Source organism: Esox lucius, chromosome 11 (genome assembly GCF_011004845.1).
Source record: "Esox lucius isolate fEsoLuc1 chromosome 11, fEsoLuc1.pri, whole genome shotgun sequence".
Lineage (NCBI taxonomy): Eukaryota > Metazoa > Chordata > Actinopteri > Esociformes > Esocidae > Esox > Esox lucius.
Genome location: NC_047579.1, coordinates 21719785 through 21744157, shown reverse-complemented (window position 1 = coordinate 21744157; position 24373 = coordinate 21719785). Strand labels below are relative to the sequence as shown.

Here is a 24373-nt window from a genome sequence, read left to right as displayed (position 1 = left end):
GAAAAATGCAACAAACCCTATATTCAATAGAACATAGTACAAAGACAACATAACAAATGTTGAAACTGAAACATTTAGTTGCCATCAAATTCAAAATGGGCATATATTTTTCCAAAAAAAAAGAACATTTCTCTGATTCAAAATTTGAAATGTTGATTTTATACTATTTTCAATTAAATATATGGATGAAATTATTTACACTCATTGCATTATGTTTTTATTTGCATTTTACGCAGCAAGTTTTTTGGAAACATGGATGTATAACTAAAATATATTGTAGTCACAGAAAGAGACATTTCCTTTCTTTAGGCAAGCCTAAATTAATTCAGTAGTCAACTTTATTAATATTATTAATATGTTACATTGACTCTGAATCTGAGTAAAAATGAATGAATAGAGATGTACATTGTTTTGAAATTACTACTGTATGTAAGCTCTCTACTATAGGTGTATACAGTGCCTATAGAAAACCAACATCCCCTGGGAAATCTTTTAGCATGACAACCTGAAGCACACAGCCAAAGTTACAGTGGAGTGTGTAATAAATAAAAACACATCACTAGGTAATTGCCTGCCTATTTTCAATTGTAGTGGCATAGGAATCATGGAATTGTATGCTTGACATCAGCAAAGACAGTGCAGTTTTCAGCTGAAAAGAAAACAGGACGCAGCTATGCACAGCAAACAAAAAACCTGTAGAAGAAGAGTTTTAGTCTGCTTTACACCAGACACTGAGAGAGGAATGCACTTTTCAGGAGGACACAAAGCCAAATATACACTAGGTGGCTTACCAATAATACAGGGAAAGTTCTTGAGTGGCCAGGTAACAGTTTTGACTTAAGACCTTAAAATGTTTGGACAAGAAATAAAGATTGCTGTCTAGTCATGATCCCTAACACCATGACAGAGCCTGAAGAAAATCTGAAAGAACATTGGGTATATAATGTACTTTGACGTTGCAGAGTATTTTGTGGAGAGTGTTAACAAAAATTAAATACATTTCTATAACAATTTCTATTGCAACTTCAGGTGAAATATTCCTTGGAGGGATACCACACATACATTCCACTGTAGGTATTGTAGCGACATTTTCAGGTAGTCTGCTTTTAATCACAGACTTCCCCACACTATTTCATTCCTCAAAGAACAACTGAATTAAAATCATATGATGCATTTTCATACATGTGTCTGTGTGTGTGTGCTTGTTTTTATTACCTTGTGGGCCCATTTTGTCCCCATAACTATAGTAAAACCTGAAAAACCTGCGTCGTGGGGACATTTTTTAGGGCCCCATGAGGGAAAAGTCAATTTCCGGCTCAGGTTTTCAGTTTAGTGTCAAACTTACAATTAATTTCAGAGTTAGAATTAGGGGTTCTTTAAAGGCCATGCATTGTTGGTTAAGTTTAGGGTTAAGGTTAGGCATTACATCTAGTTAAAGTTTAGGCATACATTTTACTTTACTGAGGTTAAGGTTAGGGTTAGGTTTAGATTAGGGTTAGGTTAAGGTTAGGGTTAGGGTTAAGATTATGCATGCTCACAATAAGTGAGCATGCAATGTAGTTTTTCAGGGTGTGTGTTTGTGTGTGTTTGTGATGCAAGTGCCATGTTTCTCCCCAAGGTGGACGGCAAAGGAAATAGAACTATGCACAGTAGGATCAGTTGGGTATGCAAGATTATGATTCCATTACATTTAAGGACAGGATATGCAATCATAAGAAGAGGCTATGGAACAGAGGTGCTGATTACAGTTGGCGGGGGATGTTCTTCAAAATCTAAACTGGATCCTTAATGACGCTATTCCCAAGTAAAAAGTAATGAGCTTGGGACATATAGGTAGAAAAAAGACTCTAAAAATTGCTGAATGTTCTGGTTGATTCCGTACACTTTATTTATTTTTGACTAGTGTTTTAATTTAAAAAAATGTCATACAAATGTTTTGGAGATTTACTCTTAATTTCACTATCTTAGTAGGACATAGAGTTGAAACAGTATTAACATTTCACATCACGGTTATAGTGACCAAAATTACTGATACACCCACTGAAATCATTTCACTAAGTTTTATAATAAAAAAAAAATAATAATAATCTGTGGCACTATGCACCTTTTGTGTGCATAAACATTAAAATAATAACATTAAATATGGCACCATGTGGCCATGAGAGGTAGAAGTTTCCCTAATGCAGCTTTTGATGAGCACAACCTTAAGTAAGCCTAATGTGCATTTAAAAGCAACAGAAATGAAGCAATGTCCATGTAAGAACAAATGCAACTGTATGTTTACACATCCACTGTGCAGCTGTTGACATAAAAATAACACGAAACAGGAACAGCATCAATTAAATGAACAGCACTGATTGTATGTCCGTTCTCTCCTCCACAAAGTAATAAGGTGCTTCTGGCCTAACATCCTGTATGTATGCATCTTTGTTCACTTAAAATTAAAATGTAAAAATGACAGCATATTTACTTCGTCCGGTTTAACTTATCTTGCATTCGTTATAAAGTAGTGGGTGGTGGTAACTCAAGAGATGGGGTAAAAACATTGTGCATGTCCTGCAGACAGGGTGACCATCTTCGATTAAGTTTCCTACTGCACACTTGTAAAACACAAAATATGACCACACTTCAAATTTGGTCATCTTAGAAGGCTGAAAAAACAGCCATCCGCCATGTTTTCACACAAAACAAAACACACGTTGCATGCTACGCCTGCATCAGACTGTTGCTAACGTTGACTGATGCTGCACAGTATTTACCGTGAGTTTTTCAAACCGCGGTAATCAGACACGGTTTAAATGCCAATTTAAATTTAAAATGGTAATACTAACCGTAAGTTAGTATAAACAGTTAGTTAAACGGTAATACTATCCCTAGTAAGACAAGAACAAAATTAGATGTTCTGAAACTATGACAACGCTTTAACTACTTTTGAAGTCTAGAAAAAATCCTTTATTTTTCATTTGTGTGCACCTCGCAATAGGCTTTTTTTTTTGCCTGTTTTTCTCCACAATTACATGATTAAGGATCCGCTTCACTGCATCAACTCCCAGCGGACTCAGGAGAGTGGATGCTGAGATAACTGTCTTCTTAAGCACATCCAATGGTGTTCTGGTTCTTATCAGAGTGGTCACTCAATCAGAAAGTCAAGACCAATATCCTCATGCGCTGGAAGCAATATACTCTATGGCTTTCTTTTTCCCTCCCATACAGTAGCCACGTTCTGTCAAATCCTTTAGTTTTCACTTTGGAATGTAAAACATCCACATACGCACACTGATAACAACATGTGGCCAAGAGCCTGTTACAATTAATCCAAATTAAATTGGGTTAATCTGACAGGAAAAATAGTCAATTCATGAGAGAAGACATATTACTTTAAAACTGAATTACTGGTATGACATACCCATTTCAACAGGACATGGTAATACATTATTTTTGTGTGTCTGTGTATATTTTATGAATTTTTAAATTGGCTTTAGTACAGGTATATTGGAGAGATTACCATTTGGAAACAAGAACACACAAAATCAGAACACACAAATAAATTACTGTCAGCCTACTTATTGCAAACTCTATTTTATCAAATAACTTCAAATCATGAAAGACAAACTCACGCAAAAACAGACAAAAATAGTAAAAGACAAATGTCAAGCAATCATACAACAGCAGTACTTTAGCAAACCACGTTGTAAGCGCCCAGAATAATTTGTTCTGTTTCCAGAGGTTTTGCAGTAGATGGGGTAGTGAGTCTATTCATTCACAGGTCATATTCAAACCATTTCCTCCTAATCCATCAGGATCAAGTTTGTTTTATAATGGACATTTTGTGGATATTTGTTTTCTCTATATATGGAAATTAACAGTAGACACCAAATATATTCACCAAATGTCCATTGTCAAGCTAACTTGCAAATAAAGCAATTGTTTTTTGGTAGAATCAGATCCAGTGACTAGTTTGTTGGATTATATATAAAGTTCAGTAAATGTGTTTCTATTGTTGAAATATGTTCAGTGTCTCCAATCTGTTCTGCCATGCTTATTTTATAAGGCCCTACTTTAAAAAGATAAGGGGCTTTGGTAATAGGAGCAGGGATGCTCAGTGCCAAATCACTGTGAATACACACTGACACACCCTGGAGAAAGAGACACCAGTTGAAAAGCCAGAATGAACTTGACAGGGCTAAATAGATGTTTTGGTGAAAGGGATTTACTGTGGGAAAAAAAATGAATAATCCCTACATTGTAAGTCAGCAAAACAAACAAATGTCATGAATATATTTGATGATAAATGTTTTTCCCTATAAGGGGATTTTAGCAATACCACTTGCTACAGGCTAAAGTCAGATAGATTTTAAGGACACTCTGGATTAATCATGACCATAATGATCAGTAGCTTTCCCAACTGACATTTCCAGCAGGTCACCTGGGGACTTGACATGTGTGCCAATGTCATGTGGACTTTAGACTGATTCATGTTAGGGAAAAAGTGGATCGAAAGCTTTGTTGCCATTAACATTAATTAGTGTCCGTTATGCTCGTTAGGCAACCGCGTGCCTCTGGGAAACTGCAGCCCGCCAGAGTGTCGCCATGGTGTGTTCACTCCAGCTGTAATCTGTGACTGAGCGACAATGCCAATGCAAGCAAGATTAGTGGAGGAGATGTTAGAAAACGGGACAAACATTTTGAGAAGAGTATAGAAGTTGAAAGGAAAAAGCGAGGAAAACAAAATAATAGGTAAAGTGAGAAAAGGGACAAAATGGAAGAGTAGAGATTTTCTGCCATTTTCTTTTTCCCTGACTGCTGTCCTCTTTTTCATTCACTCTGTCACTCTCTCTCTCTCCCACCATTAGTTCAGTGGTAGTGAGAGTGAGTCAGGGTAAGACACAGCTGGCTCTCCAGGAGTACCTCTGGCTTATATTCCCCTTTTCCCGGGGCAGATGGTCAAACCATATTTCTCTCTTTGAAGTGAGTGGTGGTAAACATCCACTCTCTTCATCCTTCCATCCTCAAAATCTGTCCTTTCTAAAGGACTCATCTTCTATGGCTGTTAAGAATGACCATGTCTTCCGATTTACAGGAAGGCAACTTGTATGGATTAAGACAAAATTAGACCAAGTTTCTAATCTTTATGGAAGGCTGGATACTCCCGAGTTATTCTCTAAATATGCTCAAACCATTTTCACCACCAAGGCAAGTTTATTTGTATAGCACATGCATACAAAGGCAATTCAAAGTGCTTTGCATTAGAGAAAAAAAAAACTGTTTTGATGCACCTTCTAATTTTGCTCTTTTAAGTGATGGTAAATGTAGGGGTGTACTAACTTTTTCAGAATTTCATTTTGTTTTGATTGCATAGATGGTTTTAAAATTAATGTTGTTTGTGTGATTAGGTAAATTGAGTTATCAATGAAGGTGGTTTGAATTTAGCTCAAATGTCCATCCAAATATCTAAATATTCTTTCCAGATGGTTACTTTTCCGCTATACTGTACTCAAATTTTAGCACAAAATAATTAAAACATTCTTAAAATCAGGACACAATAGCTCTCCAAATCTTCTGAAAGACCTACACATTTTGGAAAACAGATTCATATTTTTAACTTGAATTATTGGCCAGGACATTATATTTAATTTACGCTATTTAGCATTCAGACCTATCAAGAGACACTACGGAGTACATTATTCTTCATACTTTTTAAAACTGAACCGCAGATTTTAACTCACAAAACCTGGTGTTGCTAGTATGATGCTGTATTACCTGAGCTACATGGGACCCAAGAGAAGACAAGACAATTAAATATGGAGTATACAATGCAATATATCACATAATTTAATATAATGCCCAGATAAAGAAAGCCATATTCTATTTGAGTGGTTCGGTAATTGTTATCTACACCATTCTTCATCCTGTTATCTGGGACCAGTGGACCTGCTGCACGGCCAAACCATTATTAATCAAAACTAGCATACAGACTATCTAGGCTATCCGTACTTTAACTGCTTTGTAATTTCACTTGAACAAATACTTTATATACAGGCCAGCAATCGTAACGTGTATGCATATCTTTCATCAATGCATGATTAATGATAAAAGTTTAGAGTACACATCTCCAGTTTATTAACATTTGCTCTTAAAGGGGAGGCAAAAATAAAATTAGTGGTGATAGTAATTTTTAGATATAATGCAGTGGATTGGTAACAAGACATGAACACACCATCAAATGGTATATTAGGGTCAGCCTATGATGTTCTACACATGAAAACGCATACTAAAAAAACATTTTGCTGGGGTCAATATGGAGATTTGCAATTACTTCCCTATGGCATCTTTTCCTCTCGTATTCTCATGGCATTTCCACTGTCTTGGTAGAGTTCCACTGACCACATTACATCATTTGTTGGTTCTATCACATCAGGCAGACGCAATTGGCCCATCATGCAGTAAACCTCAGTATTTTTTGCTTTGCCACCTCAATGTATTTATTGACCTACCTCTTTAACCAGACCTCTTTTGCCCAAACTGTATATCGATTTTTCTATTACTTTGACTATTGTGCATTTTGTACTTAGTGTATTTTATGTGTAATTTTATGTTGTCCTTGCACGATCATGTTTTATCTTGGACATGTTGCCGTTGCAAATGAAAATCAGTTCTCAATCGGCCTGCCTAGTTAAATAAAGTGAACAAATTATTTATCATAAATAGTGTATTGCTGGCATGCAAAACTTTTTGAAGCGTAATACACTAGTGGACTAATGAAACATAACATTTTCCTTATTTGAAATAACATCTTATAGTAAGCAGGCAACATTTTTTACAAATTAAGTTACTAATGACTGCCGCAAGTGCTGATGCTTTGCTGTGAAGCATAACATATTTTCTTCTTCTAAAGGAAACTGCCTGGTATACCCCCCAAAACTGTAGATGTAAAAGAAAGCACCACATCCCAAAGTAGCTGAAAAACACATTTTCTACAACACAGTGACAGAAAAAAAGCACTGTGAGTCCCATCTATTCAGTGCCACAGCAAACTGGGAGCTCTGGTAATGAGGAAAGAAATATAGATTGGGAGATTTATTAACCCAGTTTTTATTACAGAAATTCACAATTTAGCAAATTAATTTTATTTTATAAATATATTAAAGGGACCATGTGAGATGTCTACTTTAAATAAAAGGATACATGACCAAAACACATCTGCAATTAAAGTGTTTTAAAACAAATGAAATGTTCTTGCTGGTCTGTCAGTCAGTTGGCACTGACTTGTTGTCTCCTCATACTCACTTTATACACTGGCAGTATTATGCCCTCCATCCTAAACCACTCTGGACCAGCTAATTCTATTCCGATCTCATTGTTAATGCAAGCTGAAGAGGAGACAAGTGGTGTCATTGTTTAAAATAAGACTTGTAAACGTTAGAAGCAATATTCTACACTGTGCCCCCTTTTAAATATATCAATGGAAATATACTGAAATGGCCAATATTGAAATGCAAACATCTGTACATATATGTAATTATACTATGTGAATATAAGATTTATACATATACGTGTAATCTCTCCCTCAACATCTGCAAGATGAAGGAGGTGATCGTAAACCGCACGGAACGAAGGGTTAAGCAAGCCCCCATCCACACTAACAGGGCTGAAGGGGAGCAGGAGAGTTAAAACATCCTCTGTGTGTTACTGAGACATGAACATGGTACACACACACACACAGATTTCAAGTGCCTCTTCCCCCTCAGCAGGCTGAAAAGATTTTGCTTGGGTCCTTAGATTTCAAAACGTTCTACAGCTGGGCTATTGACATCTTCGCTGGCTGCACCACTGCCTGGTATGGCAGCTGTACCAACCTAGACAGCAGAGAGCTTCAGAGGGCTTACAACTTCTATCCCAAGACATGAATAGGACAGTCGCACATGACTGCAAAATGATTAAATCATTGGATACCCGGACTGTCCTCAGGGTCCCCTTCTTTGTGCAATAAACCTTTAGCAATGACTTCATGCACACACACTGAGCTGCTCACACACACACACACACACACACACACACACACACACACACACACACACACACACACACACACACACACTTTTACACTCATTACATACACTGCTGCTGTTCTTTTTAGCCAGCTGGGCAATCACTTTTCCTCCAATTACATTATATGTACTTAAACCATAAAATACCTCATTCCCCTGCAAATGGACTAGGTACTCTCAGTCTATAGCTGGGCTATAGTCATCTGTTATTTGTATTAGCAGGACATCATATTCCATGTGTTGCTATTTATAAAGCATACACAACACCAATAAATGTATCTCTTTCCCGGACTTTTTAATTCAGCTTTGATGAAAATGGGTTGTAAGAAAGCATTACTCAGTTGGCCTACACCTGTTGTATTACAAGCATTTGACAAATGATAACTTTTGATTTGACCCACTCACCTTCACAACATACCAGGGGATGATCTCTCTTTATTACTCTGACGTCCTCCCTCACACAAGTACAATAGCCGAGCATAGAGAAAGATGGATTTTCCGTCTTTCCCAGGTGAAGTATGTAATGATGTATCAGTGATGATTCACACTATTTTACCAAGCTCTGTTAAGATATCACACTTGACAGCCGTCTTTTCTCCACTGTCGAATGGACAACCATGAGGAATTCTTCTAACACAATAATTACCCAATTACATTCCATCCACCACTCTAATGGCTGCTTATTATACAATAGGCAACTTGCATCATTTATCAGAACGAAGGAAGAAGGGTCAGAGATGAGGAAGATAAACCCTACCTTGATGTTATCAAAAGATGTTTTGTTGGTCACGTCATACAGCAGCAGGAGAGCTATGATGAATATACACAAAGAAAGGCAAAAAGAGATAAAGCAGAGAATGACACAGAGTGACAGAAAGAAGCAAAGAAAGAGACATGCAGAGAAAGATTGTGAGTGAGTGAGGAAGAGAAATGTGAGGAAGAGCGAGACAGAGAAAGGGTGAAAAATGAAGGGAGGGAAGAAAAAGGGTGAGAGAGGGAGAGACCAAAAGTAAAGGTTAGTGAATTTACAGGCCTGGCTGGACCACTGAAAACAAAAAAATAATTTAAAAGTAATTCTTGGCTATCTTTCCAATTTGCCCAGCTGGCTCAGCCTCATAGGGCTTCACAATTACTTAATGGTTGACTGAGTTCCTTATATATATATATATATATATATATATATATATATATATATATATACACATACATATACACACACACACATATATATATACATATACATATACATATACATATACATATACATATACATACATACATACATACATACATACATACATACATACATACATACATACATACATACATACATACATACATACATACATACATACATACATACATACATACATACATATATATATATATATATATATATATACACACATGTACAATAATATACTATATATAAAATACTTTTTTTTAAGATGACCCATAATGCTAAGTAAATGTTATTTCTTGCTCTTGGGAGCCTGAAGGTGCACAGCCAATCAGCCTGCACAAGCTCAGAGAGGACAAGGTCAGTAAATGTGGAAAGATCCCTGGTGAGGGTTTGCAGCCATTTTCATTTCCTTTTTGTCTTTTTGCCTTCAGTCTTGTCTTCAGCATGTGAAAAGCAAGCTCATTTGGACTTTGGTCAGGTGATTGACTTGGCATGTATACAGAATTCCACATTTCGGCCCTGAAAAACCCTTTGGTTACCATAGCAGTGAGTTTGGGGTCATTATGCTGCTGCATGAGGTGCTGCCATCAAATGTTTAAAGGCATTATTGATAAGTAGACCCAATTGTCTGTATACTTACTCAATACTCACATCATCAATGAAGAGTGTGCCAGTTCCAAATGCAACCATGATATATTTATGATGCAACCACGGTATATATGATGTCAACAAACACAACAGCCGATGGGAAACAGCTGTGAAGCCCATTGTCTAAAACACTTTTGTTACCCTAAAAGGGGGAATTAAAACGGAGCTGTAATATCAGCCAGTATGTCAGTTTTTGGTATTTTAAACATATCATTTGATATCTCAATAATACTTAACACAAATAGGCCAAGACACAACAAAATGTGTAACAGTTTAAGGGGGTTCGAGACTTTCTATAAGTACTATATGAATAAACAGCTCTGGAAAACATTAAGACACCACTGCACGTTTTTCTTTCCTTTCCAAAAAAGTTGAAAAGGAAAGTTTTGAGTGAGGAACAGAGGCGTTTAATTTGCAGTGGTCTCTTAATTTTAACCCTTCTGTTCCTCACTCAAAACCTTCCTTTTTGACTTTCTTGGAAAGGAAAATGTGCAGTGGTCTATACATTTTGGCCGGTGCTGTATGTCCTTAATGGCAAGCAGATTGAATTTTTTGTGAGCTTCTTTATTATCTTTACAGGTTTCAATACTTTTAACCGCTACCTTTTTGAGTATTTTTTTTTATTGCATGTAAATTGGTTGTCATTGGTTGTTAATATAGCTCTGAAGGGGCTTCATGTTGATCTGGGATTAAATTTTTTTCTCCTGGAAATAGTGATTTGGGATTGAACTTTGGTTTCACAACAGAGAGGAGATTCCAGCCAAACACTGGCAGCAACCTCGGTGACTGATTATCACAATGTTTGCATCTGGTGATATGCATAATCTTGATGTTGTCGAAATGGTTCACTGCTACCAAGTCTGATTCGTGCAGCTCAGCCTTTCGCTGCATAGATCACTTGTGGACACTGGAAAGGAATGGGAGTGGTGCTCCCAAAGTATGTGACTGTGGTAGGTGTATCATGCCTTTAAACCTTAATCCTAAACCTAACGCTAGTACTGTGATGCCCAACTTTAACCCCTAAATTAACCTTAACTGTTAAACATACATTTTATTCATAAAAAGGCGTTTTTTATGTTGAATTGTTTACGCAAACATTATAGCGAAATGTTAAGGAGCAACGTAATACCAAGTCATTAAGGCCCAATAGCATTGGGGATATGTTGATTGCGAATTTAATTGCACCAATTTATTTTCATGCTAAATGTAATCGCTGTTTCCAAAATAGTTCCATAAAAATATCATTGGAATTATGAACCATAAAATGTCCTTCTGCACTTCCGCACCCTTTAATATCACCAGAAGATTTTTTTATTTTTAGAAGAAGAGAATGACCGTTGAGTGATGGTGAGAGGCTAGTCTCTGCCTTCATCCCCTGAGCCTGACTATCAGATGCAGGCAAAATCACTCTGCACCATCTGTCTAGGAAATTATTTCACTGTAAACTCCCGTTCAAAGATTTGAGGTCACTTAGAAATGTCTTTGTTTTCGAAAGAAAAGCAAATTGTTTGACCATTAAAGTTGCACTAGGCAGGATAATTTCAGTAAAAAACTAAAGTTATGTCCCCTTTAAACCTGTTGTGTAAGCTAATAAGACCATCTAAAAGTTGTTTAGCAACACAAAGTTCAGGGCCAGTGGAAATTCTATTTCAAATATTTTAGAGCATACAACTACTATCCAGCCAATTCTTTTCCAGCAATTCCGTTCCCACCAATCGCCTTCTGTGAGGCGGGCCTTCCTCCTTGGCTTATTTTGAGAACACACATTTTACCTGGAATATATACACCAATCAGCCATAATATTATGACCACTGACAGGAGAAGTGAATAACACTGATAATCTCGTTATCATGGCACCTATCAGTGGGTGGGATATATTAGGCAGCAAGTGAACATTCTGTCCTTAAAGTTGATCTGTTAGAAGCAGTATAAATGGGCAAGCGTAAGGATCTGAGCATCTTTGACAAGGGCCAAATTGTGATGGCTAGACGACAAGGTCAGAGTATCTCCAAAACTGCAGCCCTTCTGGGGTGTTCCCGGTCTGCAGTGGTCAGTACCTATCAAAAGTGGTCCAAGGAACCGGCTACAGGGTCATGGGTGGCCAAGGCTCATAGTCACGTGGGGAACGAAGGCTGGCCTGTGTTTTCCGATCCAACAGATGAGCTACTGTAGCTCAAATTGCTGAAAAGGTTAATGCTGGAACTGATAGAAAGTGCCTACAATGGGGACGTGAGCATCATAACTGGACCACGGAACAATGGAAGGTGGCCTGTTCTGATTAATCATGTTTCCTTTTGCATCACGTGGATGGCCGGGTGCGTGTGTGTCGCTTACCTGGAGAATACAAGCCACCAGGATGCACTATGGGAAGGAGGCAAGCTGGCGGAGGCAGTGTGATGCTTTGAGCAATGTTCTGCTGGGAAACCTTGGGTCCGCCATTCATGTGGATGTTACTTTTACACATACCACCTACCTAAGCATTGTTGCAGACCATGTGCACCCTTTCATGGCAACGGTATTCCCTTAAGGCATTGGCCTCTTTCAGCAAGATAATGCGCCCTGCCACAAAACAAAAATGGTCCAGGAATGATTTGAGAAACACAGCAACAGTTCAAGGTGTTGACTTGGTCTCCAAATTCCCCAGATCTCAATCCAATCAAGCATCTGTGGGATGTGCTTGACAAACAAGTCCGATCCCTGGAGACCCCAACTCACAACTTACAGGGCTTAAAGGATCTGCTGATAAGGTCTTGGTGCCAGACACCACAGCACACCTTCTGAGGTCTAGTGGAGTACATGCCTCGAAGGGTCAGGGCTGTTTTGGCTGCAAAAGGGGGATCCACACAATATTAGGCAGGTAATCATAATATTATGGCTGATCGGTGTATATAGCATAAGTAAGCCATAGGTAGCAACGTTCCATTACTATAAGAAACTATAATGGCAGCTAAAGACCAGGACGACAAACTGCCAATTCCTCCCTTGTCTATTACAACATACACCACGAAAACTGCAAAGAAACAAAAGAAGACGTTGACTAGATCACCATAGCTAGCAGCTAAGCTAATGTTAGAAAGCTAAGAACAATGTAGAACTCTGAGTTAGCGCTTTTTTTGGTAAGTAATTGTAGTTTCATTTTACTATTCAGAATTTCATTCTGTATCAGACACTGGTCCAGAAATGCTTTTTGACCAGGGAAATGCAAAATAAATGTGTATTTTTAAAAAAAAATGTTTTACTGAAAATCCTTCCTAGTGCAGATCAAGCGTGCCGCACAAGCCCTGAAAAGTGAAGCCAAAACGTCTCGATCGCCCCCTGGTGAGTGGTCCCAGTATAGGTCATAAACCCCGCCCTCCCCATGTTATTCAATGGGACGCGAGACCAACTAAACAATTAAATTACCCTTCAAATATATTTTTTCCGAAGCTGGTTTCTGTCATTTACTGTAGTTTGTATCACGCTAATGTAAATTCAAGAGTTTGTTTTTAAAATAAGTTTGTTTTTAGTTAGTTATTTAATGCTCTAAAAACGGTGGTGTGACGTTGTGATTCACAGCTGTGATTGACAGCTATCTGAGCCGAGGAGCCACTGAATCTTCGGAGGACTGAGGAGATTGGAACTTTACATTTAATCTCTAAATTTCTATAATTGATATAATTTCACACGGACATAATGGGTTGTTCTGCAGTACATTGTGCTAACCGATCTGGCATTTCCAATCGATTTTTTTCGGTAAGTTAAATTTATAAGCTATTTAATTAGTAAATAAATGTAATGGTCTAGCTAACGTTAGCTAAAAGACAACAAGCCTCGTTAATAGCCATGTTAATAGCTAGCAGGTGATCGTTAGCTAGAAGTTACCAATTATTTTTGTATTAGGCCTATTCTAAATTAAGGTTAAACATGATGTAAATTAGGCTATAACATATCGTCTAGGTTTAACAAGCAAAGGTTGTACTGTACTTGGACTTGCGATTGATTACGGTATGCGCATTCTGCGAGGGAGAGTGAGGGCGGGGCACAGGGGTGGGGCCGTTGATTTCGCGGCTTTACGGCTTTACTTCCTTCTCGCTACTGCGCATAACTACTGCGCAGAACTGGTCCCAAGATCGCTATCTGCACAGACGCAAGTCCAAGATGTCAGCGCCGTATCAGGACACTGGTGGCTTCATTTTTCACCAATGGAAAAGAGCGAAAGGGCGTCGTCCATTATTTTCACAGTCTATGGTGCAGATTTTCAAAAACGTATAACCATAAACTCCACAGTGGCAAAGCTCTGGGGATTGACGAGATCTGTCCAGAAATGTTGAAAGCTTTGGATGTGGAGGGGATGTCTTGGATGACACGCCTCTTCAACATTGCGTGGAAGTCGGGGAAAGTGCCTAAGGAGTGGAGGACCGGGGTGGTGGTTCCCCTGTTCAAAAAGGGGGACCAGAGGGTGTGTGCCAATTACAGGGGTATCACACTTCTCAGCCTCCCTGGGAAAGTCTACTCAAAGGTACTGGAAAGGAGGGTTCAGCAGATAGTCGAACCACAGATTGAAGAGGAACAATGCGGATTCCGTCCTGGTCGCGGAACAACCGACCAGCTCTTTACTCTTGCAAGGATCCTGGAGGGGGCCTGGGAATATGCCCATCCAGTCTACATGTGTTTTGTGGATCTGGAGAAGGCGTATGACCGGATCCCCCAGCTTTGTCACCAATCCTGTTTGTAACTTTTATGGACAGGATATCGAGGCGTAGTCGGGGTGGGGAGGGGTTGCTGTTCGGTGGGCTGGGGATCTCATCGCTGCTTTTTGCGGATGATGTAGTCCTGATGGCATCAACGGCCTGTGACCTTCAGCACTCACTGGACCGGTTCGCAGCAGAGTGCGAAGCGGTTGGGATGAGGATTAGCACCTCTAAATCTGAGGCCATGGTTCTCAGCAGGAAACCAATGGAGTGCTAACTCCGGGTAGGGAATGAGGCTTTACCCCAAGTAAAAGAGTTCAAGTATCTCGGGGTCTTGTTCGCGAGTGAGGGGACATTGGAGCGGGAGATTGGCTGGAGAATCGGAGCAGCAGGGGCGGTAATGCATTCGCTTTACTGCACCGTTGTGACGAAAAGAGAGCTGAGCCGGAAGGCAATGCTCTCTATATACCGGTCAATTTTCCTTCCTACCCTCACCTATGGTCATGAAGGCTGGGTCATGACCGAAAGAACAAGATCGTGAGTACAAGCGGCTTTCCTTAGGGATAGGGTGAGAAGCTCAGCTATCCGTGAGGAACTCTGAGTAGAGCCGCTGCTCCTTTGCATTTAAAGTAAGGATGCCCCCAGGACGTCTCCCTAAGGAGGTGTTCCAGGCATGTCCAGCTGGGAGGATACCTCGAGGTAGGCCCAGGACTAGGTGGAGAGATTATATTTTAGATTTAGATATATATTAGATTTCTGATCAATTTGATGTTATTTCAATGGATAGAAAATGTGCTTTTCTTTTGAAACCAAGGACATTTTCTAACAAGGACCCCAAGGTAGTGTAATCAAATCAATGTTTGTATAATACAAATTACAAATACACAGATTTAAAAATCCCAGACTGTAGATAACTGCTTTACCATTTAACTGGTGAAAGATGGTTCAATCTTTATCCACTCACTCAAGTGTTTACATTGGAAACTTAACCTCAGGTCCATCAGACTTGTCTCCCCTGTTGTCTGATCCAACAGTGCTGGGACTCCTTTATCATTCCTGCTAAGACACTATGAGCATGATGTTGGGTACTGATCACCAATTAGACCTGTAGAGTTTTATTACAGTCGGACAAAAAAGATCAATAATCAGATAAAAACTCACACACAAAAAAAGTCATTTTCCATCTTCGATTTCCTGGCCGCTGGTCAAAAAGTGAGCTACAACAAGGCCTGTATGTTTCAAGGTTTTGTGCAGTTAAAAAGCACACCAGCTCCTCTACTTCTTTCATAGTGAAAATACAAAATTAGGGGAGGGGACAAAACTGCAATTTCAGAAAGTGGAGAGGTCATGACATACCTAGTAAAAGTTGAAAATGAAAACAATTTCAAAATATATTTTTTTCTTTCTGGGAATTTGAGTAGGATTTGCAGAGATGTGGGAGGAAGTGACTAGCGGCCAGGGGTATGGCAGAAGGAACAGGAAAATCTGAAAAAAACAGTCTTTGCTTTACTAAAAGACTCAAAGCTGTTTGAATCACTAAAGCAGTCCCTCTTGACTAATTCCTGTGCCTTGTTGACTTCAAAAGCAACCGGATGCATTACAAATGGTACCCTCGTCCCTATGTCATCCACTACTTTGGAGTAGTCCCCTATGGACCCTGCTAAAAAGCAGTAAAAATGAAGTGTGCTATTTGGGATCCATTCGCTTGAGTGCATATATTGCAGGAAGCTCTTGGAGTTGTTTGGGTTACTGAGAAGGCCAAGAGAACCATATCAAAGGCAAATGCTTTGGGCTAATACAACAGTAAACAACATTCAGTTGATGTGGATGAAGGGAATATAGTGTTTACTTGTGATAGGGATACAGAGACTGAAATGGAGGGAGTGATGAGGGGTACAGTTGATTGGATAAGTATTCACTTTCACCAAGGAGTTTTCATATTTTCTTATTACAATCTAAAATGACAATGGATTTAACTGGCATTCTTTCTCTCCCTTTTACTGTAAACAACACTTTGAAAAAGCAAAATATTGTTTAATAGGGGCATTATGTAGAATTCACACATTGTAATATATAACATGTCCATAAAAATCTGCAGTAATAGTGGAATGATGGTGTTTCATGAGACTGTGTCACTGAGACATGACCATCTGTCTTCAAACAAGCAATGGGAGACGGCCCAAGTGAAATCCTTCAGTTAAACTGGTTTGAATGTGCTATTGCTGTAATACAACTAAATAACCAAAGGTGGGAGCAAATTCAGCATGTTACCAGTAATTTCAAACAATAGGTATTTAACATAATAAACTGAAATGTGTTGGCGTTGTAATTATTTCCTGGTACAGTAAGAATCCACTAGTCTTGCACATTAGGTTCCATCTTCATAATATTGCTAAGGTCTCTCAATGTCGATGTGCTCAGTTGGTTAACCTACATTACATTTGAATTATTTAACAATGTATATCATAAGAAGGTGTGGTTTTAATTGAATATAAGATGTCTGGTTAGAATATGTACAGTTCCATGAAAAAGGTATTTAAATTTTTAATCTGAACCCTCTGTACTTGCATTCGTTAAGTCTTCTCTTTACGGTTGACTTGGAAATTGATATGCCTACCTCATGGAGAGCGTTTTTCACTTGGCTGGATATTGTGAAGGGGTTTTTCTTTACTATGGAAAAGATCCTACGATCATCCACCACTGTTGTCTTCTGTGGATGTTCAGGCCTTTTTGTGTTGCAAAGCTCACCAGTGCGTTTTTCTCAGAATGTTGGATGTTTTTTTTTGCAGTCTAAGGATGGCCTGTTTCACTTGCACTGAGAGCTCCTTTGACTGCATGTTGTTGGTTCACAGCAACAGCTTCCAAATGTGAATGCCACACCTGGATTCAACTCCAGACCTTGTATCTGCTTAATTGAGGAAGAAATAATGAAGGAATAGCCCAGAACTGTCCATGAAACAGCTTTTGAGTCAATTGCCCAATCACTTTTGGTCCCTTGAAAAAGAGGGGGCTACATATTAAAGAGATGTCATTCCTAAACCCCTTCCTCAAATTTGGTTGGGAATACTCTCAAATTAAAGCTGTGAGACCACAAATTAAGCCCATATTTATTATTTAACTGTAACTTGTACACATTTTGGTAAACATTCAAAATAACTAAATTTAGTGTCCAACTATGTCCAGACCTAACTGTAAGGGGTACGTGTTCTCACCGACATTTGTTCAATGATGCTTTTCAAGGGCGATAGGGGCTTGAGCCTGACTGGAATCCGTCCTTTCATGTGATATAATCAGCTCCCTTCACTGATTCAGCTCCACACTTAATTGCTCATTTATGTGTTGTACCGTTTTCCCTCCTTCAGGGAACTTAAGGTTCTGATTCAGTCATTCCCTTCGGTACCACAAGTGGTTATACAATGGCGCCTCAAGTCAACCAGGTGTTACACAGAGCAAAGCGGCCCGTTGCTGCCTACCCAAGGGGAACAGACTTGCACAAACAAGTGGCCCCTAGGGTGGTGTGGGATATGTAGAGAACCTAATCACCCACTCCTGCTCTAGCCGACAACATACTACGCGCTGAGCCGGGAGCTGTGACATTGATGCGATAAAACCTCACAACATGTGAAGCGATGCCCATCTCACTACAGCTCAAATATCAGACACAGTCAACCTTTCGAAACAGTGCCCACAATCTGGTCCTTTGAGAGTACAGGCTGTGTTCAGATGCACATTAGAATCGCTGATGGAGCATGAATATCACTTGGATCAACTTGTCTGTCTGTGAATACAGCCAATGAGCAGGGTGATTTTGTAGGAGAGGATATAGAAGTTTCAGTGGAGCCCCACACGATGTCCAGAGTCACAGCCATGTCCCCATCACACAGCCAGGGGATTGGTTCCAGTGAAGCCCCACACAATGTCCAGAGTCACAGCCACGTCCCCATCACACAGCCAGGGGATTGGATCCAGTGAAGCTCCACACGATGTCCAGTGTCATAGCCACGTCCCCATCCCACAGCCAGGGGACAGGTTCCAGTGGAGCCCCACACGATGTCCAGATTCACAGTCATGGCCCCAACATAGCCAGGGGATATACCCTTGGGGATTAACAGCAATGCTCACATAGCAAGCTGCAATAGCAGCAGTAGTACAACTCAGTGTTCAACTAAACAGTCTTGCTCCCAGAATACTGACTTGGCATGACAATACATTCTGAACTTACCAAACATGCATTGTAAACCAATCATTAGGACTTATTGACGATAGCAGACATATACTTGTTGGTCTAGAATAACCTGTGTCATTTGGGGACCAGGTAGTACGAACTGTATCATTTGTCCTGGGTCTCTGACATGGGCACAACTGAAATTGCCTGTTTTTGAAGGAAACAGGAAATCTCCTCCTGTAAAGATAAGCGCTGAGGCCACTAAGACAGATTGTGTTATTATGCCATAATTAGATCATTAGCTGCAACGAGCAGCCAGCCCAGTAGAATGAGAGTGCTGAGCCAAACTGTGTTTGGGGAACAGCTCATCTAATAGGCTCTGTCTGTCAAACAGGAACAACAAGGTCAACCAGCAAGGTGGTGTCACTACTATCACGGTCATGGCTGTCTGGAGCACCAGATTTGGGACATACATACAAAAAAGTTGTCCACGATACAAACTTCTTCCAGGATTTTCGTATAAGGGCTGAGCTCAGCCAACAGCTCCATTTGGTAGATCTATAGTCCGTTAATAATTTGGGGAGTGTGTTGCAGCACGATATACCCTCTGCATCTGGTTAACCAAAAACAACATTGCACTCAGTTCAAACATGAAATTACCAGAGGAAACCCACTGAAACTCGACAAGAAATGACAATTCCACCCACAGATATGCTGCCGCTCAGTGTCAGCTTTCAACTTCAGAAGGAACAGTCTGTTTTGTAACTGGGCGCGGAGGATAACAGAAATCAAATGAACTGAGTTGGAAAAGGGCAGCAGAATCATGACCCAGACTGAAACACACAAGTGAATCTCATGAGAAATTGGTGCTAAGTGATTGTCACAAGCTTGGAAGTATTTTCTTTGCTGGGAAGCGATAATCAAACAAAGTTTCCTGCTGTGTGTGTGTTTGTGTGAACACTGACTTTGATAGCGTCCTAAACACTTGGTTTCCTGTACATCACTGTAAAACATTTTTCACTAATGTATTTCAGCCTTTTGCTCTCTGGGATGAATGACAATGGTCCTCCAGAGAGGGGGTGTTCAGACAGAAAGCTGAGGCATGGTTCTTATCAGTGGATTTGCCTTATTCATAGGATATGAGTTTTGTAGTATTTATATACACTGACCTCTAAACACAATGAAGCATGCTTACAGTAGGTTGCATGTTCATTCAGGCACACCAGGAATTTAACAACCACATTTTGCCCTCCCATTTACCATACACATTCCTCAGGCCTGCCGGCCTACCATCCATCCACAATCTAAATCAATAATGTGTCTCAAAACAAGTGTTCACAATCAAATGGCATGCTAAGCAGAATGTATACAAATAACCATAAATGTTATCTAGATAATGTATGTAATGTAGGTGCCATAATGTATTTCAAAAGCACAAAACTCTTCATATCAAGAACCCCAATTGTTCGTGTTAGTCTGCTTGCGTCCTTATGAGGTCGGATGTTTTGCCACTAGCAGCTGGAGTGGGATTGAGGCGTGACCACACATTTGGTGTGTCTTTCTGTCTCACCGTGGGCATCCCGGTAGTAGGCATGTGTGACACTGCGGAAACGCTCCTGTCCAGCCGTGTCCCAGATCTGAGGAGAGAGGGAGAGGAGGATGAGCAAGAGTTTCATATTAAAAGGACATACTGACATTTTCCAAATTGCACAAGTCAAAATTTGAATTTTCATGGAGTGATGTCAATGGGAATTTACGCAAGGTGGGATTTGCTCCACAATAATTAATAATTTCAATGTCACATTTTCTGTGGAAGATAAAGAAATAGAAGAAAATACACAAAAGTAAAATAATATCAAGTTTGGAAGCTGTAATAAACAAGTTCTAGCTTTAGTCCCTCAGGCAACCAACACAACATATTCTGTCCCTAGTCCGTTAGGTTACCAACACAACATATTCTGTCCCTAGTCCGTTAGGTTACCAACACAACATATTCTGTCCCTAGTCCGTTAGATTACCAACACAACACATTCTGTCCCTAGTCCGTTAGATTACCAACACAACACATTCTGTCCCTAGTCCGTTAGATTACCAACACAACACATTCTGTCCCTAGTCCGTTAGATTACCAACACAACACATTCTGTCCCTAGTCCGTTAGATTACCAACACAACACATTCTGTCCCTAGTCCGTTAGATTACCAACACAACACATTCTGTCCCTAGTCCGTTAGGTTACCAACACAACATATTCTGTCCCTAGTCCGTTAGGTTACCAACACAACACATTCTGTCCCTAGTCCGTTAGATTACCAACACAACACATTCTGTCCCTAGTCCGTTAGATTACCAACACAACACATTCTGTCCCTAGTCCGTTAGGTTACCAACACAACACATTCTGTCCCTAGTCCGTTAGATTACCAACACAACACATTCTGTCCCTAGTCCATTAGGTTACCAACACAACATATTCTGTCCCTAGTCCGTTAGATTACCAACACAACACATTCTGTCCCTAGGCTCAACAGAACACCTTTCATTTCTAGTCTGTTGAACTAACAGCAGAACATATTCTGGTCCAATTAGGCCAGCATGGTTAATCAAAATCAGAACAAATGTGTGCTGTGAACTTGTGCGGTTTCTAAACCGCTGAAGACTGTGATTTTGGCTTCTTATTGTTGATTTCTTCACTCAATCACTGGAAAATAACTGCAGGTGTACCTTCCTTGTTTTAATGCCATTAGTTTATTTATTAATTTATTAGGACTACATTTTCACATCCGGCTGATAGCATACTTGTGATAAAGCACAATATGTTGTACTTTCACATCTTCCTTTATGTTCAGCTATTCTAAGGCAACACACTTAACAACACAATTTTCCTCCTGTAAGTCTCCAATTAGTCAAACAAAGTATATAAAGTGTGGAAAAGGAAATTTGATAATTGCAAAAAGATTACCAACAGGATTTTTTGTTAATGGCTTGCTTGCTTGTTTCTTGGGTAATGAACTGGACTGACGGCTACTGTAGGTCAGAGGGAGAGAGGAAACTGTTAAGTTGTTAATCTGTTTGTTGTTCTGCAAAGAGAAAGCCCAAGTGCTCTAGGAAGGGGGGTAAAACCACTGAGGTGACACCTCTGGGAAGGGGGGTGACCCACTGGGAGGGGGGTTGACCCACTGGGGGACTCCTATTTATCCAGGGTCCGAACATCATTAAACAAGCAGTGTGTTAGATCAAGCCTAACCACTGTTTCCTGCAATTTCTGTATCAATAAAGGTTACATTTGAGTATTTAGACTTTTCCCCATAATTTGTGATCATTTCCATGACAAAAGAATAAAAATGTACTTTCTGATCACGCAGTTCACGCAGCTCATCCCAATTTATTTATGCCTAATCTTAGGGATTCTCTCTGATAACTTATAAATGAAGAAAATTATTGGATGACTATTGAATCATTAAAATACCCCAAATCCGTAATGAGTAACACACACAAAATAGTATGAACATGTGCCAATCGGAGAGACGCTATCTAAATTGCGTATGCACTGAAGAGTGATGTCTGACCATTCAGAAACATTGAAAATGCAGTGCAGAGCACATTACTAGACCATCTTGCAAAAGGAGAGTGGAGAGTTGGAGGGACTATAGTGGTGAGGAGAGAAGGAGAATCGATAATAAAAATGTACACCGCTGACAATGTGATTGAGACTAAGAATGATTTGGAAATAATTTTCAGATTCCTCTTTGCAACTTGAGGAAGTCATAGCAGCTACGCAGAACAGCAACTTGCTTCCCCTCTATTGACAGCAAGGAAGATCCCCTGGCATGCTGTAAACTGCATGAGACAAACTTCAGAGGTGTTATTTAGCACCACTGAGGGTTATTTAGCACAGGAGGAAATGTTGTGACATGTGAACATTCTGGTTTGAAGCTAGCAGATGCATATATGCTGGTTTTACTAGCAAAAAACCTGTAGAGTACAACTGTTTATATCGTGATGTGCAGTGTGTCACGCCTGCTGTGCCAGTGAGATCCAATGCCCTCACTTCCCCATTTGGATCACAGACACATGTTTGTTGTTATTGCCATCATCTGTGTTCCTGATTCCTGGCCCTATTTAAGTTACTCCTTTCCTAGTTTAACTTGTCAATCATTGGGTTTGCTTTTAGTTCCCATGCACAGTACTGTGCTGAAGTTTTAGGCAGGTGTGAAAAATGCTGTAAAGTAAGAATGCTTTCAAAAACTGACATGGTAATAGATTATATTTATCAATTAACAAAATGCAAAGTGAGTGAACAGAAGAAATCTAAATCTAAATAAAATCTATAACACCCTTTGCCAAAGGGCGATATTGGGAAAGGGTCCCAATAGCAACATTTGCCTTCAAAACAGAATCCATTCTTCTAGGTATACTTGCACAAAGTCAGGGATTTTGTAGGCATATAGTCAGGTGTGATTAAACAATTATACGAAACAGGTGCTCATGATCATCAATTCAATATTTAGGTTGAAGCACAATCATTAAATGAAACAGAAACTGCTGTGCAGGAGGAATAAATCTGGAGAGTTTACTGTCAAGCACAAAGAAACAGGCAGTGTTGAGGACCGTACTCACAGTGGTTGGCCAAGGAAACGTACTGCAGCAGATGAAAGACACAATGCTTACTTCCATTCAGGAAATGTCCAGCAGTTCCATCAGATCAGAATTGGCAGAAAACAGTGGAACCCTGGTACACCCAGGTCATAAGTGGCCTTCATGGAAGACTTGCGGCCAAAAAGCCACACCTTCGACATTGAAAAAAGGCCAGGCGACTCAACTATGAAAACACAAGAACTGGGGTGCAGAAAAATGGCAGCAGTTGCTCTGGACTGATGAGTTAAAATTTTGAAATATTTGGCTTTAGCAGGAGGCAGTATGTTCACTGAAGGGCTGGAGAGCGGTACACAAATTAGTGTCTGCAGGCAACAGTGAAGCATGGTGGAGATTCTTTGCAAGTTTGGGGCTGTATTTTTCCAAATGGAGTTGGGGATTTGGTCAGAATTAATGGTCTCCTCAATGCTGAGAATTACATGCAGATACTTATCCATTACGCAATGCCATCAGGGAGGCATCTGATTGGGGCCAAATGTATTCTGCAGCATGACAACGACCCCAAACATGCAGCGAAAGTCATTAAGAACAATCTTCAGTGTAAAGAACATGATGTCTGGGCCAACTTCCCTGTCGGGTTCCTTCCAAAACGCTCTCACTATCAACATTTTATTAATGTTTATAAAAGTAAATTCCTTGGAAAAAAAGGCCTTTAAATTATAATTATGTCATAAATCATATTATGTAAATTAATCCAGAGAATAGGGACTATTGTGAGCTTTGATTATTCAAATTAAACACTGAATGTGCTGTAAACCACATCACAAGGACTTGTAAAATGTTGTTTATCATTTCACAAGTCAACCATATCAAAAGTGAACCATATCACAATTCAACCATTTCAACCATAATATCTAGCAAAAAAACTAACAGTTCCCAGTCCCTTAAGCAACACAACATATTCAGTTTCAAATCACTTAAGCTACCAATATATCACATTTTGTTCAAAATAACTTAGGCTATCAATATTACATTTTGTCTATTTCCCTTCAGCAATCAACA

At 39.6% G+C, this 24373-nt stretch overlaps 1 protein-coding gene across 1 annotated transcript in view; it reads right to left on the bottom strand.

Annotated features, from left to right (window-relative positions):
• LOC105027500 (ras-related protein Rab-26) overlaps window positions 1-24373 on the bottom strand; it is a 151154-nt gene that overhangs the window by 62128 nt on the left and 64653 nt on the right. The window contains exons 4-5 of the mRNA XM_010899623.3: window positions 20285-20351; window positions 8806-8858 (exon numbers count right to left, since the gene is read on the bottom strand). Of these exons, the coding sequence (XP_010897925.1) occupies window positions 8806-8858; window positions 20285-20351 (120 nt within the window). The remainder of the gene's footprint in view (window positions 1-8805; window positions 8859-20284; window positions 20352-24373) is intronic.